At 40.4% G+C, this 16,189-nt stretch overlaps 1 protein-coding gene and 1 pseudogene across 10 annotated transcripts in view; one reads left to right on the top strand and one right to left on the bottom strand.

Moving 5' to 3' along the window:
- EMSY (EMSY transcriptional repressor, BRCA2 interacting) overlaps positions 1-16,189 on the top strand; it is a 108,228-nt gene that overhangs the window by 33,159 nt on the left and 58,880 nt on the right. For all 9 annotated transcript variants that reach the window (XM_030917374.1, XM_030917368.1, XM_010366780.2 and 6 more), the window contains one exon: positions 11,845-12,099. In XM_030917374.1, coding sequence (XP_030773234.1) covers positions 11,845-12,099 — 255 coding nt within the window. The remainder of the gene's footprint in view (positions 1-11,844; positions 12,100-16,189) is intronic.
- Positions 15,220-15,899, bottom strand: LOC104665090 (annotated as a pseudogene). Its single transcript, XR_748364.2, has one exon. The product of XR_748364.2 is annotated as a 40S ribosomal protein S8 pseudogene (transcript).

Raw genomic sequence — 16,189 nt, 5'->3', positions numbered from 1 at the left:
CCTTGTGATCCACCCACCTCGGCCTCCCAAAGTGCTGGGATTACAGGTGTGAGTCACCACGCCCAGCCAGGAGTTTTGTTTTGTTTTGTTTTTCATACCTCAGTGGCACCTGGAACACCAGCGAGACAGAACCCTTCACTCCCCTGGAAAGGGGGCTGAAGCCAGGGAGCCGAGTGGGCTAGCTCAGCGGATCCCAATCCCATGGAACCCAGCAAGCTAAGATCCACTGGCTTGAAATTCTCGCTGCCAGCACAGCAGTCTGAAGTCAACCTGGGTCGCTGGAGCTTGGTGAGGGGAGGGGTGGCCACCATTACTTAGGCTTGAGTAGGTGGTTTTTCCCCTCAGAGTGTAAAGAAAGCCACAGGGAAGTTCGAACTGGGCGGAGCCCACTGCAGCTCGTCAAAGCCGCTGTAGCCAGACTGCCTGTCTAGATTCCTCCTCTGTGGGCAGGGCATCTCTGAAAGAAAGGCAGCAGCCCCAGTCAGGGGCTTATAGGTAAAACTCCCATCTCCCTGGAACAGAGCACCTGGGGGAAGGGGCCGCTGTGGGCGCAGCTTCAGCAGACTTAAACGTTCCTGCTTACCAGGTCTGAAGAGAGCAGCAGATCTCCCAGCAGAACACTCGAGCTCTGCTAAGGGACAGACTGCCTCCTCAAGTGGGTCCCTGACCTCCGTGCCTCCTAACTGGGAGAAACCTCGCAGCAGGGGTTGATAGACACCTCATACAGGAGAGCTCTGGCTGGCATCTGGCAGGTGCCCCTCTGGGACAAAGCCTCCAGGGGAAGGAACAGGCAGCGATCTTTGCTATTCTGCAGCCTCCGCTGGTGATACCCAGGCAAACAGGGTCTGGAGTGTACCTCCAGCAAACTCCAGCAGACCTGCAGCAGAGGGGTCTGGGTGTTAGCAGAAAAACTAACAAACAGAAAGGAATAGCATCAATATCAACAAAAAGGACGTCCACACAGAAACCCCATCTAAAGGTCACCAACATCAAAGACCAAAGGTGGATAAATCCATGAAGATGAGGAAAAACCAGCACAGAAAGGCTGAAAATTCCAAAAACCAGAACGCCTCTTTTCCTCCAAAGGATCACAACTCCTCACCAGCAAAGGAACAAAACTGGACGGAGAATGAGTTTGACGAATTGACAGAAGTAGGCTTCAGAAGGTGGGTATTAACAAACCTCTCTGAGCTAAAGGAGCATGTTCTAACCCAATGCGAGGAAGCTAAGAACCGTGAAAAAATGTTAGGGGAATTTCTAATTAGAATAATCAGTTTAGAGAAAAACATAAATGACCTGATGGAGCTGAAAAACACAGCACGAGAACTTTGTGAAGCATACACAAGTATCAATAGCCGAATCAATCAACCAGGAGAAAGGATATCAGAGATTGAAGATCAACTTAATGAAATGAAGCGTGAAGACAAGATTAGAGAAAAAAGATGAATGAACAAAGCCTCCAAGAAATATGGGACTATGTGAAAAGACCAGACCTACATTTGATTGGTGTACCTGAAAGTGACGGGGAGAATGGAACCAAGTTGGAGAACACTTGAAGAGTATTTTCCAGGAGAACTTCCCCAACCTAGCAAGACAGGCCAACATTCAAATTCAGGAAATACAGAGAACACCACAAAGATACTCCTCGAGAAGAGCAACCCCAAGACACATAATCGTCAGATTTACCAAGGTTGAAATGAAAGAAAAAATGTTAAGGGCAGTCAGAGCGAAAGGTAGGGTTACCCACAAAGGGAAGCCCATCAGACAAACAGCGGATCTCTCTGCAGAAACCTTACAAGCCAGAAGAGAGTGGGGGCCAAAATTTAACATTCTTAAAAGAATTTTCAACCCAGAATTTCATATCCAGCTAGACTAAGCTTCATTAGCGAAGGAGAAATAAAATCCTTCACAGACAAGCAAATGCTGAGAGATTTTGTCACTGCCAGGCCTGCCTTACAAGAACTCCTGAAGGAAGCACCAAATATGGAAGGAAAAACCAGTACCAGCCACTGGAAAAACATACCAAATTGTAAAGACCATTGACACTATGAAGAAACTGTATCAACTAACGGACAAAATAACCACCTGGCATCATAATGACAGGATCAGATTCACACATAACAATATTAACCTTAAATGTAAACAGGCTAAATGCCCCAAGTGAAAAACATAGACTAGTAAATTGGATAAAGAGTCAAGACTGATCAGTGTGCTGTATTCAGGAGACCCATCCCATGTGAAGGATACACATAGGCTCAAAATAAAGGGATGAAGGAATAGTTACCAAACAAATGGAAAGCAAAAAAAAAAAAAAAGCAAGGATTACAATCTTAGTCTCTGATAAAACAGACTTTAAACCAACAAAGATCACAAAAGACAAATAAGGACATTACATGATGGTAAAGGGATCAATGCAACAAGAAGAGCTAACTATCCTAAATATATATGCACCCAATACAGGAGCACCCAGATTAATAAAGCAAGATCTTAGAGACCTACAAAGAGACAGACTCCCACACAATAATAGTGGGAGACTTTAACACCCCACTGTCAATATTAGACAGATCAACAAGACAAAAAATTAACAAGGATATTCAGGACTTGAACTCAGCGTTGGACCAAGTGGACCTAATAGACATCTACAGAACTCTCCACCCCAAATCAACAGAATATACATTCTTCTCAGCATCACATCACACTCATTTTAAAATTGACCACATAATTGGAAGTAAAACACTTCTCAGCAAATGCAAAAGAACAAAAATCATAACAGTCTCTCAGACCACAGTGCAATCAAATTATAACTCAGGATTAAGAAACTCACTCAAACCCACACAACTACATGGAAACTGAACAACCTGCTCCTGAGTGACTACTGGGTAAATAACAAAATTGAGGCAGAAATAAATAAGTTCTTTGAAACCAGTGAGAACAAAGACACAACGTACCAGAATCTCTGGGACACAGCTAAAGCAGTGTTTAGAGGGAAATTTGTAGCACTAAATGTCCACAGGAGAAAGCAGGAAAGATCTAAAATTGACACCCTAACATCACAATTAAGAGAACTAGAGAAGCAAGAGCAAACAAATTCAAAAGCTAGCAGAAGTCAAGAAATAACTAAGAGGAGAACTGAAGGAGATAGAGACACAAAAAACCCTTGAAAAAATCAATGAATCCAGGAGCTGCTGTTTTGAAAAGATTAACAAGATAGAAAGACAACTAGCCAGACTAATAAAGAAGAAAAGAGAGAAGAATCAAATAGACACAATAAAAAATGATAAAGAGGATATTACCACTGATCCCACAGAAATACAAGCTACTATCAGAGAATACTATAAACACCTCTACGCAAATAAACTAGAAAATCTAGAAGAAGGCCAGGCGTGGTGGCTCATGCCTGTAATCCCAGCATTTTGGGAGGCCAAGACGGGTGGATCACCTGAGGTCAGGAGTTTGAGACCAGCCTGACCAACATGGAGAAACCCCATCTCTACTAAAAATACAAAAATTTAGCCAGGCATGGTGGCACATGCCTGTAATCCCTGCTACTCAGGAGGCTGAGGCAGGAAAATTGCTTGAACCTGGGAGGTGGAGGTTGTGGAGACTGCGCCATTGCACTCCAGCCTGGGTAACAAGAGCGAAACTCTGTCTCAAAAAAAAAAAAAAAAAAAAAAAAAACTAGAAGAAATGGATAAATTCCTGGACACATACACCCTCCCAAGACTAAACCAGGAAGAAGTCAAATCCCTGAATAGACCAATAACAAGTTGTGAAACTGAGGCAGTAATTAATAGCCTACCATCCAAAAAAAGCCCAGGACCAGACAGATTTGCAGCCAAATTCTACCAGAGGTACAAAGAGGAGCTGGTACCATTCCTTCTGAAGCTATTCCAAACAATAGAAAAAGAGAGACTCCTTTGTAACTCATTTTATGAGGCCAGCATCATTCTGATACCAAAACCCAGCAGAGACACAACAAAAAGAAAATTTCAGGCCAATATCCCTGATGAACATCAATGAAAAAATCCTCAATAAAATACTGGGAAACTGAATCCAACAGCACATCAAAAAGCTTATCCACCACAATCAAACTGGCCTCATCCCTGGGATGCAAGGCTGGTTCAACATATGCAAATCAATAAACGTAATCCATCACATAGACAGAACCAATGACAAAAACCACATGCTTATCTCAATAGATACAGAAAAGGCCTTTGATAAAATTCAACACCGCTTCATGCTAAAAGCTCTCAATAAACTAGGTATTGATGGAACGTATCTCAAAATAATAAGAGCTATTTATGACAAACCCACAGCCAATATGATACTGAATGGGCAAAAGCTAGAAGCACTCCCTTTGAAAATCGGCACAGGACAAGAATGCCCTCTCTCACCACTCCTAGTCAATATAGTATTGGAAGTTCTGGCTAGGGCAATCAGGCAAGAGAAAGAAATAAAGGGTATTCAACAAAGGGTATTCAAATAGGAAGAGAGGAAGTCAATGTGGAGAAATCGGAACACTTTTATACAGTTGGTGGGAGTGTAAATTAGTTCAATGATTGTGGAAGACGGTATGGCGATTCCTCAAGGATCTAGAACCAGAAATACCATTTGACTCAGCAATCCCATTACTGGGCATATACCCAAAGGATTGTACATCATTCTTCTATAAAGACACATGCACATGTATGTTTATTGCAGCCCTGTTCACAATAGCAAAGACTTGGAACCAGACCAAATGCCCATCAGTGGTAGACTGGATAAAGAAAGTGTGGCACATATACACCATGGAATACTATGCAGCCATAAAAGTTGATGATTTCATGTCCTTTGCGGGGACATAGATGAAGCTGGAAGCCATCATTCTCAGCAAACTAACACAGGAACAGAAAACCAAACACTGCATGTTCTCACTCATAAGTGGAGTTGAGCAATGAGAACACATGGACACAGGGAGGGGAACATCACAACACTGGGACCTATTGAGGGATAGGGGAAAGGGGAAGCATAGCATTAGGAGAAATAACTAATGTAGATGACAGGTTGTTGGGTGCAGCAAAGCACCATGGCATGTGTATACCTATGTGACAAACCTGCATGTTCTGCACATCTATCCCAGAACTAAAAATACAATAATAAATAAATGCTTTCTTGAACAGCATGCTAACAGCAGTGAACAGAGGCATGAATGTGGAAGATTTTCAACAAGAGTTTAAATGGAAGGATGCCATATATGCTGTTGCCAATGCTTGGAACATAGTATCTAAAAACACAGTTGTGCATGCCTGGCACAACCTCTGACCTGGGACTATGTTTAGTGATGATGATCAAAGTAGTGACTTTGAAGGATCTTGTATGTCAGATTAGGAAAAAAATGATGTCTGACCTCTCCTCCTAATATTTGCAAAAAAAAATATACCTTCAGAGTCTGTCTGGAAGGTGGCTGAAGTGGATATTTAAGAATTTTTTTTTTTTTTTGAGACGGAGTCTTGCTCTGTCGCCCGGGCTGGAGTGCAGTGGCCGGATCTCAGCTCACTGCAAGCTCCGCCTCCCGGGTTCACGCCATTCTCCTGCCTCAGCCTCCCGAGTAGCTGGGACTACAGGCGCCCTCCAGGTTGCCCGGCTAGTTTTTTGTATTTTTAGTAGAGACAAGGTTTCACCGTGTTAGCCAGGATGGTCTCGATCTCCTGACCTCGTGATCCGCCCGTCTCGGCCTCCCAAAGTGCTGGGATTACAGGCTTGAGCCACCGCGCCCGGCAAGAAGTTTTTAACATCATAATGAGGCTCCAGTTACTCCAGTTGACTGATAGTGAAATAGCCAAAATGGATCTGAATCAAGGTGGTCATAATAGTGATGATGAAGATGACATTAACACTGCAGAAAAAAGTCCTATACATGACATGGTGAAAATGTGTGATGATCTTACTGAAGGACTAGAGCAGTGTTCATTTATAACAGAGTAAGAAATCATGTCAGTTTATATAATCAGAGAGAAAATTCTAAAGCAAAAACTGTTGTTAATGAGACAGATGAGGCCAGGTGCAGTGGCTCATGCCTGTAATCCCAGCACTTTGGGAGGCGAGGCAGGTGGATCACTCGGCCAGGAGATCGAGACCATCCTGGCTAACATGGTGAAACCCCAACTCTACTAAACAAAATACAAAAAATTAGCTGGGCATGGTGGTGGGTGCCTGTAGTCCCAGATACTTAGGAGGCTGAGGCAGGAGAATGGCGTGAACCCAAAAGGCGGAGCTTGCAGTGAGCGGAGATCGCACCACTGCACTGCAGCCTGGGCGACAGAGTCTCCTGGTCTCTCATCTGCTTCTGATGCTTCTTATTACTTAAAAACAAACACAGAGACAGAAACAGGATACAGTAGCCTTTTAATCAAAACACAACATCAGATGTAGACTGAAAGCCTGTCTTCATTTGTTCTTGCTCTTGTTTAACAGCTGATACAAGTATTCCGGTGATACTACCGTGCTGCTAGGTTACCCTGAACATAATTATTTTTTAACTGTATCAGCAGTATGTAATTTTTTTTACTGTTAGATACTTACGTGTAAATAAGTGTAAGAAAATGATTGCTTATCAGTAGCATACAAGTTCAGAGTCAGGAATGGTGGTGATACCTAACAACCGCAGATTGTCCACATGGATGCCCAAGATAGTGACACCTTTGCTTTCTGATGGTTCAGTGTATACAAACCTTGCACAAAATTATTTAAAATATTTTATAAAGTTTATCTTCAGGCTGTATATAAGGTTTATGTGAAACATAAATGATTTTCATGTTTCGACTTGGGTCACATTCCCGAGATACCTTGTTAGTCCTATGGAGATATTCCCAAATCTGGAAAAGATTCAAAATATGAAACACTGCTGGTCCCAAACATTTTGGATAAGTGATACTCAAACTTTATATCATTTTACACCTGATTTTTTTCTTTGATATCTATGGGTATAACACAAAACACAGGTAATGTTTTTAACATTTATGCATTATCTTTCCCCTTCACTTACATGGCTTTTTCAAAAATGTTCTTTGAACTTCATATTTCTCTAGGGCTCATGTTAAAAACTCTGAGTATCTCATGTTTATTCAAAATTACCAATGTAGCCTAAACCACAGCTCTTCCAAATATGGATTAATATCTTGGTTTCAGTGATATTCACAGTAGCCCATATATTTTTGTGCATTTAAATGTTTCATAAATTTAGGCTGGGTACATTGGTTCATGCCTGTAATTCCAGCACTTTGGGAGGCCAAAGAGGGAGGGTTGTTTGATGCTAGGAGTTCAACATCAGCCTGGGCAATGTAGCATGACCTCATCTCTACAAAAAATACAAAAATTAGCCAGGCGTGGTGGTATGCACCTGTAATCGTAGCTACTCAGGAAGCCTGAGTCAGGAGGACTGCTTGAGCCCAGGATTTGGAGGCTGCATTGAGCTATGATTGTGCCACTGTACTCTAGGCTGGGCATTAAAACAAGACTGTCTCAAAAACAAAAACAAAGTTTAATAAAGTTATTGTTATAGGGTCCATGGATTATTTATGCTATTTTATTTTTTTATTTTTTATTTTTTAGCTAGATCTGGAGATTCTTATATGGATTGTTAATATCTAAACTTACTTGCAAAATATGATGTGATTGAATGAATATCTTTACATAAATCTGCATTGATCGAGTGATTAGTTTTTCACAATAAAATTTATTATCTCACAAAACCAGAAGTCCAGAAGGGAGGCTCAAGTTAGGCATTAGCTCATTTGAGCCATCAAGGAATTTATTTTCACCTTTCTCTTTGCTTTTCTTGGTATATTGGCTTTTTTCTTGGGTAATTCTCATCCTGGGCAAGTTGAGTACATTTCAGGTACTACATCCAGCTGTGACAATGTCAGAGAAAAAAGAGACAATCCCCTTCTGTGGGTCTATCTTAGGAAAGAAAAAATCTTTCCCAGAAGTCTTCCATGAGATTCTTTTTATGGTATGCTGGCCACAACTGTGTCATATGTCCTACCTAAACTAGTTCTTTGCAAAAGTAATGGGGCCACTATGACTAGCTTTGATCAATTAGGAATTGCCTGTATGACTGGCTTAGGGCCAGCCCTCTGAAAGTACATGCCAGTGCCTTGTGGATTCTTTGGGAAAGAAAACAGGTTCTATTAGAAAAGAGGAGGGCAGAGGAGAAAGAAAATTAGACAGGCAACCAAGAGTGTATGCCGCATTCAATTATTTAGTAAATGGTTTTAGAACAATTGACTTTTCATTTGGTTCTGTGCATGTCCATGTTACTTGATGGACTTGATCAGATTCTTCTTGTTTTCACTTTTTTTTTTTTGGTCTACTTGTTATGTCAGTTACTGAAAGAGAAGTGTAAAAATCTCTAGCTATATTTGTGGCTTTGTACATTTCTCCCTTTAATTCTGTCAGTTTTTATACACATACACTTAGGATTATTGTGTCTTCTTGATGAATTAACCCCCTTTTCATTATGAACCATTCCTCTTTATCTCTGGTAACCCTTGATGTTATCACCAGTGTTTCCATGTCCGCCTTTTCTGATGTTAATATAGCCACTCCAACTGTCTTATGATTACTGTTTGCTTGATGTATCTTTTTTTTTTTTTTTTTTTTGTGACGGAGTCTTGCTCTATTGCCCAGGCTGGAGTGCAGTGGCGTGATTTTGGCTCACTGCAACCTCCGCCTCCTAAGTTCCAGCGATTCTCCTGCCTCAGCCTCCTGAGTAGCTGGGATTACGGGCGTGCACCACCACGCCTGGCTTATTTTTGTATTTTTAGTAGAGTCGGGATTTCACCATGTTGGCCAGGCTGGTCTCAAACTCCTGACCTCTGGTGATCCGTCCACCTCGGCCTCCGAAAGTGCTGGTATTAAAGGCGTGAGCCACCGTGCCCGGCCTACTTGATGTACCTTTTTTCATTATTGTATTCTTTTTTTTTTTTTTTTGAGACGGAGTCTCGCTCTGTCGCCCAGGCTGGAGTGCAGTGGCCGGATCTCAGCTCACTGCAAGGTCCGCCTCCCGAGTTTACGCCATTCTCCTGGCTCAGCCTCCCGAGTAGCTGGGACTACAGGCGCCCTCCAGGTCGCCCTGCTAGTTTTTTGTATTTTTTTTTTTTTTAGTGGAGACGGGGTTTCACCGTGTTAGTCGGGATGGTCTCGATCTCCTGACCTCGTGATCCGCCCGTCTCGGCCTCCCAAAGTGCTGGGATTACAGGCTTGAGCCACCGCGCCCAGCCTATTGTATTCTTAACCCATCTGTGCCTTTGTATTTAAGATATATCTCTTACGAACATTGTATAGTTAGGTCTTTTTTTCCCAGTCTGATAATCTCTGACCTTTAATTGGAAGGTGTAGTCCATTTACATTTAATATTAATTATCAGTAGGATTGAGTTTAAGTCTGTCATCTTGGCAGTTTTTTTTATTTGTCATGTTCCTTGTTCCTTTTCCTCTCTTTTCCAGTCTTCTTTTAGATTTATTGATTTTTTTTTTAAGGATTCCATTTTATTTCCTCCACTCGGTAGCTACACTTTAAAAAAAAAATAGTTGCTCTAGAGAAGGGTTTTCAACCTCCATATTGTTGACATTTTGGACCAGATAATTTTTTGTTATTGAGGCTGACCTGTGCATTATAGACCTGACCTCTACCCACTAGGTGCCAGTAGCATATAACCCCTCACCTCTGTTATGAAAATAAAAAATGTCTCCAGTGGTTATGAGATATCCTGGGGGATGAGGAGAGGCAGAAAAATTACTATTGGTTGAGAATCCAGCTTTAGAGCTTACAGTATGCATTTTCAATGTATAACAGTCTACCTTGAAATAATACACCATTTCATGTATTGTGTTAGAATCTTAAAAGAGTACTTCTATTTCCTCTCTCCCTTCCTTGTGCTATGGTTGTCATACACTTTAATTCTATATATATTTATAAACTTCACATTGCCTTAATTTTTTTGCTTCAAACAGGTGATTTTCTTTTAAAGAAATTACAAAAGAGGGGAAAACACGTCTTTTAGGTTTACCAGGTTCATCTTATACTTTTCCTACTCCAGCCTTGGAATCAGTCATTTTTTCAAGAAGTCTTGGTTTCTTATAGTAGAAAGTAATAATTAGAAGCTAAGAGATGGGTGCTGGATATGCTCATTGCTAGTGTGTGTGTGTGTGTGTGTGTGTGTGTGTGTGTGAACACATGTACATCTGTATTTTCATATATTAAAAGCTGAGTTCATAATGATACATCCAATTTCAATCAAACATTGCATGTTAATTTGTTTCCTCTCTCTCTTTGATAGTGAAAAACCTAACTTCTATTATCTTGAATATACTTATTTATCAGTTTCCTGATATGTAACCAATCTCACATTATTGCTGCTGTTGCCTCCTCTCCTATGCAGATGCTGTCCTCATTCCTCTCAGGCTCTGACATCTGCATACTCCTACCTCAGCCCAGCTGAGTTCTTCTTCTTCTTTTTTTTTTTTTTTTTTAAGAGATGGGGGTCTCACTGTGGCACGTAAGCTGGAGTATAGTGGCATGATCGTGGCTCACTGCGGTCTATAACTCCTATGCTCAAGGGATCCTCCCACCTCAGCCTCTTCAGTAGCTGGGACTACAGGTGCATGCTGCCATGCCTGGCCTTCTTGTCTCCTTTCAAAGTGTCCCTCAGTCTGTGATTGATCTTGATCTGCGCAACAGCTCTTAGAGACACAGGGCAAGGAAAAATTCAACAAATGACGATGCTGAGGTCTAGAGAGTCATAGTGATTTCTCAAGTTTTATCCTCCATCTTTATCATTCTCTAGAGACATTGTACATATGAACGTGATATTATTTAAAACCTTTTCTGTAAGACAGTGTATTTGTCATGGTGGGGATGTGGTAGAGGAAGGTGTGAAAAACATCCTAAGTACTTGAGAATTAGGCTGTTAGTTTCCTTTTATCATTTCAGCATGCTTAAAAAGTTAATATGATGAGTTATATTCCAGGTTCTCTCAGTTAGGAATATTAACTTATTGACAGATAATAGTCCTTTTAAATAGTTGATGAATTCAGAAAAATTACAGATGAAAAAACTGGGAGAGGGAAGAATATCTGAAACTCATACATCTTTAGTGAAAGTTACTAGTACTCCTTACCTATGTGTGCTTGCTAATATTAGAATCCCACTGAAAAGAACCTCATATCATCAGAACCTTTTTACTGTGGGTATGTTGAGTATGCCCATTTACAACTTTTCATGTGATTATTTAATGATTCAGAGTTCTTAAGAAATGACTTTTTCTGTTTTTATTTAAATTTTTTTTTCTTCTTCACCATTCTCAGAGAAAAGGAAATGAGTTTATCTTGTTCAAAAGATGAATGTGAGTTATTTCATGGATACTATGTTTAAATTGACTGATTAGTACCTGAAAAATAATATTTGAAAATATATAACATATAAATAAGATGCAAAAATTAATAACATTGCTTTGTTCTTATATTATTCACATTGAGAACCTACATTTTCTAATAGAAAATCTGTTAAGAGACAGGTCTGGGAACATCCTGTCTGATAATTTGTTTCTTTCATTCTCACTTTTCAGCAAGGGAAAATCAGTTTGTTTTTAAAATCTGAGAACAATGGTTACCTCCCTTGCAGAGTTTGAGGACTATATATCATATATGTAAGGTGCCACACATTTTATCTGACACTAGGTGCTCAATAAATTGTACTTTTTGTTGATTTCCCTAGTCTTTAAACTATTATCCACTATGATAACCAGAAGTAACTTTAATTTTGCTTTCCTATCAAATTCTCTTTTCCCTTACTCCGTTTCTACAGGTGTATCTACATCAGCAATCAAAATGGCATCAACCAGACTTCCTTCCCCCAAAAGCTTAGTGAGTGCTCCAACTCAGATTCTTGCGCAGTTCCCTAAACAACATCAACAGTCTCCTAAGCAGCAGTTATATCAAGTGCAACAGCAGGCACAGCAACAAGTGGCCCAACCTTCTCCAGTAACTCATCAGCAACAGCCGCAGCAGTCTCCTTTGCCACCTGGTATTAAACCTACCATCCAAATCAAACAGGAGTCAGGTAACTGGAAAATGTTTATAAGATATGGTAATTCTGGCCGGGCGCGGTGGCTCAAGCCTGTAATCCCAGCACTTTGGGAGGCCGAGACGGGCAGATCACGAGGTCAGGAGATCGAGACCATACTGGCTAACCTGGTGAAACCCCGTCTCTACTAAAAAAAATACAAAAAAAAAAAAATAGCCGGGCGAGGTGGCGGGCGCCTGTAGTCCCAGCTACTAGGGAGGCTGAGGCAGGAGAATGGTGTAAACCCAGGAGGCGGAGCTTGCAGTGAGCTGAGATCCGGCCACTGCATTCCAGCCTGGGCGACAGAGTGAGACTCCGTCTCAAAAAAAAAAAAAAAAAAAAGATATGGTCATTCTTCTTTATTCACCAGTTTTTTGAGTCTGCCAGTCCATGAACACGGTATGTCTCTTCATTTATTTAGGTCTTTGACTTTTTCAACAATGTTTTACAGCTTTCAGCATGCAGATTCTGTGTATGTTTTGTTAGATTTCATTTTCTTGGTGTGATTATAATTGGTATTATGATTTTAATTTCAATTTCTACATGTTTTTTGTTAGTATATAAAAATAGTGTTGATCTTGTATCCTTTGACCTTGCTGAATTCACTTGTTAGTTCTCAGAGTATTTACATAGATTCCTTGGGATTTTCTGTGTACACAACTGTGTCATCTGTAAATAGGGACAGTTTTATTTCTTCCTTTCCAATCAATATGCTGTTTATTTCTTTTTCTTGTTTTATTTTATTGACAAGAGCTTCCAATACTATGCTGAATGAAAAAGAGTGAGGGAAGTGGACATCCTTGCTTTGTTCCTAATCTTCAGGAGAAAACATTCAGTCTTTAACCATTAAGTATGATATCAGCTGTAGGCTTTTTATAGATGCTCTTTATCCGGTTGACAGAGTGCACTTCTGCTACTAGTTTTTGGGGAGTTTTTATCATGAATGAGTGTTGGATTTTGTCAAGTGTTTTTTCTCTTCAGTTAAGTTTTTTCTTGTTTAGTCTATTGATATGCTGGATTATATTGATTGATTTTCTGTTAAACCAGCCTTGTGTATTTGAAATAAATCCCACTTGGTCATGATATATAATTTTTAAAATACATTGCTGGATTCAATTTGTCTCACTATTCATGAGACATTTTGGTCTGTAGTATTCTTTTTTTTTTTTTTTGAGACGGAGTCTCGCTCTGTTGCCCGGGCTGGAGTGCAGTGGCCGGATCTCAGCTCACTGCAAGCTCCGCCTCCCGGGTTTACACCATTCTCCTGCCTCAGCCTCCCGAGTAGCTGGGACTACAGGCGCCACCACCTCGCCCAGCTAGTTTTTTGTATTTTTTTAGTAGAGACGGGGTTTCACCATGTTAGCCAGTATGGTCTCGATCTCCTGACCTCGTGATCCACCCGTCTCGGCCTCCCAAAGTGCTGGGATTACAGGCTTGAGCCACCGCGCCCGGCCTGTAGTATTCTTATTATTTTTGTTTTGTTTTATTTTTTGAGACAGAGTTTCGCTCTTATTGCCCAGGCTGTAGTGCAATGGCGCGATCTTGCCTCACCGCAACCTCCATCTCCTGGGTTCAAGCTATTCTTCTGCCTCAGCCTCCTGAGTAGCTGGGATTACAGGCATGTGCCACCACACCCAGCTAATTTTGTATTTTTAGTAGAAACGGAGTTTCTCCATATTGGTCAGGCTGGTCTCGAACTGCCGACCTCAGGTGATCCACCTGCCTCAGCCTCCCAAAGTGCTGAGATTACAGGCGTGAGCCACTGTGCCCAGCCATAGTATTCTTATTTTGTACTGCCTTTGTCTGATTTTGGTCAGGGTAATACTGGCCTCATAAAATGAGTTTGGAAGTATTTATTTCCTTTCTATTTTTTGGAAAAGCCTGTGTAAGATTGATGTTAATTCTTTAAATGTTCAGTAGAATTCTCCAGTGAAGCCATCTGGGCCCAGAGAGTTCTGTTTTCAGAAGGTTTTAATTGATGAATTCCATTTCTTTATTAGTTATGGGACTTTTCAGATTATCTGTTTCATCTCGGTTTTGATAGTTTGTGGTTTTGAGGAATTGATCCATTTCTTCTAAGTTGTCTAATTTTTTAGTGTAAATGTATTTGTAGTAGTTCCTTATTATTCTTTTAATGGCTACAGGATCAATATTAATGTCCTGTTTCATTTCTGATATTAGTGGTTTGTATCTTCTCTTTGTCGGACTTGCTATTTATTGCATTCAAAAATTTATTGAATTTTTTAAGAATTAGATTTTTGTTTCATTGATTTTTCCTTTGCTTTTCTGTTTTTAATTTTGTTATCTTTATTATTTCTGTCCTACTTTCTTTGGGTTTATTTTGCTCTTCTAATTTCTTGAGGTGTGAACTTAAATTATTGATTCAAGACATACTGTCTTTTCTAATTACTTAGCATTTAATTCCATCTATGTAAAGACATTTGTCACAAATTTCTCTCAGCACTGTTAGCTGCGTTCCACATATTTTAATATGTGCTGTTTTCATTTTTATTCATTTTTTTGTGTAAGACTTCTTCTTTGACCCATGGATTATTTATAATTGTGTTGCTTAATTTCTAATGGAGATTTTTCTGGGTTTGTTTGTTTGTTTTGCTATTGATTTCGAGTTTGATTTCATTATGGTCTGAAAACACACTCTATCATTTAAATTCTTTTATGTTTATTGAGGTTTGTTTTTTCTCCCAGAATATGTTCTACTTTGGTGGGTGGTCCATGGTGCTAGTAAAATACCTATGCTGCTGATGTTGGGTGGAGTATTCTATATATTTATATTAACTAGATTCTGTTGGTTGATTATGTTGTTCAGTTCTCCTATATCTATGCTGAATTTTCTGCGTAATAGTTCTATCAGTTGATGGGAGTGGGGTATTAAAGTCCCCAACTAATTGTTGGATTCTAGTACTGCAAAAACAGCTCTCTCAGTTTTTGCTACATGTATTATATTTTGATGTATCTATTGTTTGATACCTACATATTTAGAAACATTATGTCTTCCTGGTATGTTGATCCTGTCTCATTATGTAGTGTTCCTTTTTTTCTCCAATTAATTCTCTATTTGTTTAAATATAAAGGCTGATTTTTTTTGGGGGGGGGGGCAACAGAACAATAAACACCTTTATTACACGGGTGAAGACAAAACGAGGATTTATTTGCCTTTCCGGGCCTTGATTTTCCTAAGATAGAACTCCAACTCTTTGCCCTCTAGCACATAGCCATCTGCTCGGCCACACTGTCCCGGCCTGGAAGCAATGCATGCAAGAAGCTTGCCCTGCTGGAACTGCTCCTCCAGGAGACTGCTGATTTTGGCATTCTTTTTCCTTTCATCTTATTTCTTCTGAATTTTTTTAGATCTTTTTTGTTTAAAATCTCTTCTTTCTCAGGAGTCAGCTTGGCTCCCTTCTTGCGGCCCAGGGGCAGCGCGTAGTGGGACTCGTACCACTGTCGGTACGGTGTGCTGTCGATGAACACGATGCAATTCTTCACCAGAGTCTTGGTACGGACCAGCTCATTATTAGATGCATTGTAGACAACATCGATGATCCTTGTTTTACGAGTACAACACTCTGAGCCCCAGGAGAAATTCCCTACGTCCAGCCTCAGGGCACGGTATTTCTTGTTACCTCCCCGCACACGGACTGTGTGGATGCGGCGGGGGCCAATCTTGGTGCTGGCAGCCGGGCGCCCCAACTCATACTTCCACTTCTTGTGGTAGGGCTTTCTCTTGCCCCCGGTTTTGCGGCGCTTGTGCCAGTTGTCCCGAGAAATGCCCATCGCTCGGCGCTGGCTGGAAAGAGCAAAGGCTGATTTTTAAAAATTTCCGTTCTTAAAATTTAATTCCAATTTAACTTGTAAAGTCTGCCATATAAACTAAATGATGGCAACTAGTCTGCATTAGTATATTTAGTGCATGTAATAGATAACTATATTGATTGGAGGGGAGTGAGTTCTATTGCCTTGTAAAGTATACTTTATCTGTAATTAATATAGCCACTCCTGTTTTCTTTTTATTCATGTTCACATAGTGTATTTTTTTCCTATCCTGTTACTTTCAACCTACTTATATTGT

The sequence above is a fragment of the Rhinopithecus roxellana genome, chromosome 15, assembly GCF_007565055.1.
Source record: "Rhinopithecus roxellana isolate Shanxi Qingling chromosome 15, ASM756505v1, whole genome shotgun sequence".
Taxonomy (NCBI): domain Eukaryota; kingdom Metazoa; phylum Chordata; class Mammalia; order Primates; family Cercopithecidae; genus Rhinopithecus; species Rhinopithecus roxellana.
Note: the sequence above shows the minus strand (reverse complement) of the source record. Positions and strands in the feature narration are given on the sequence as shown.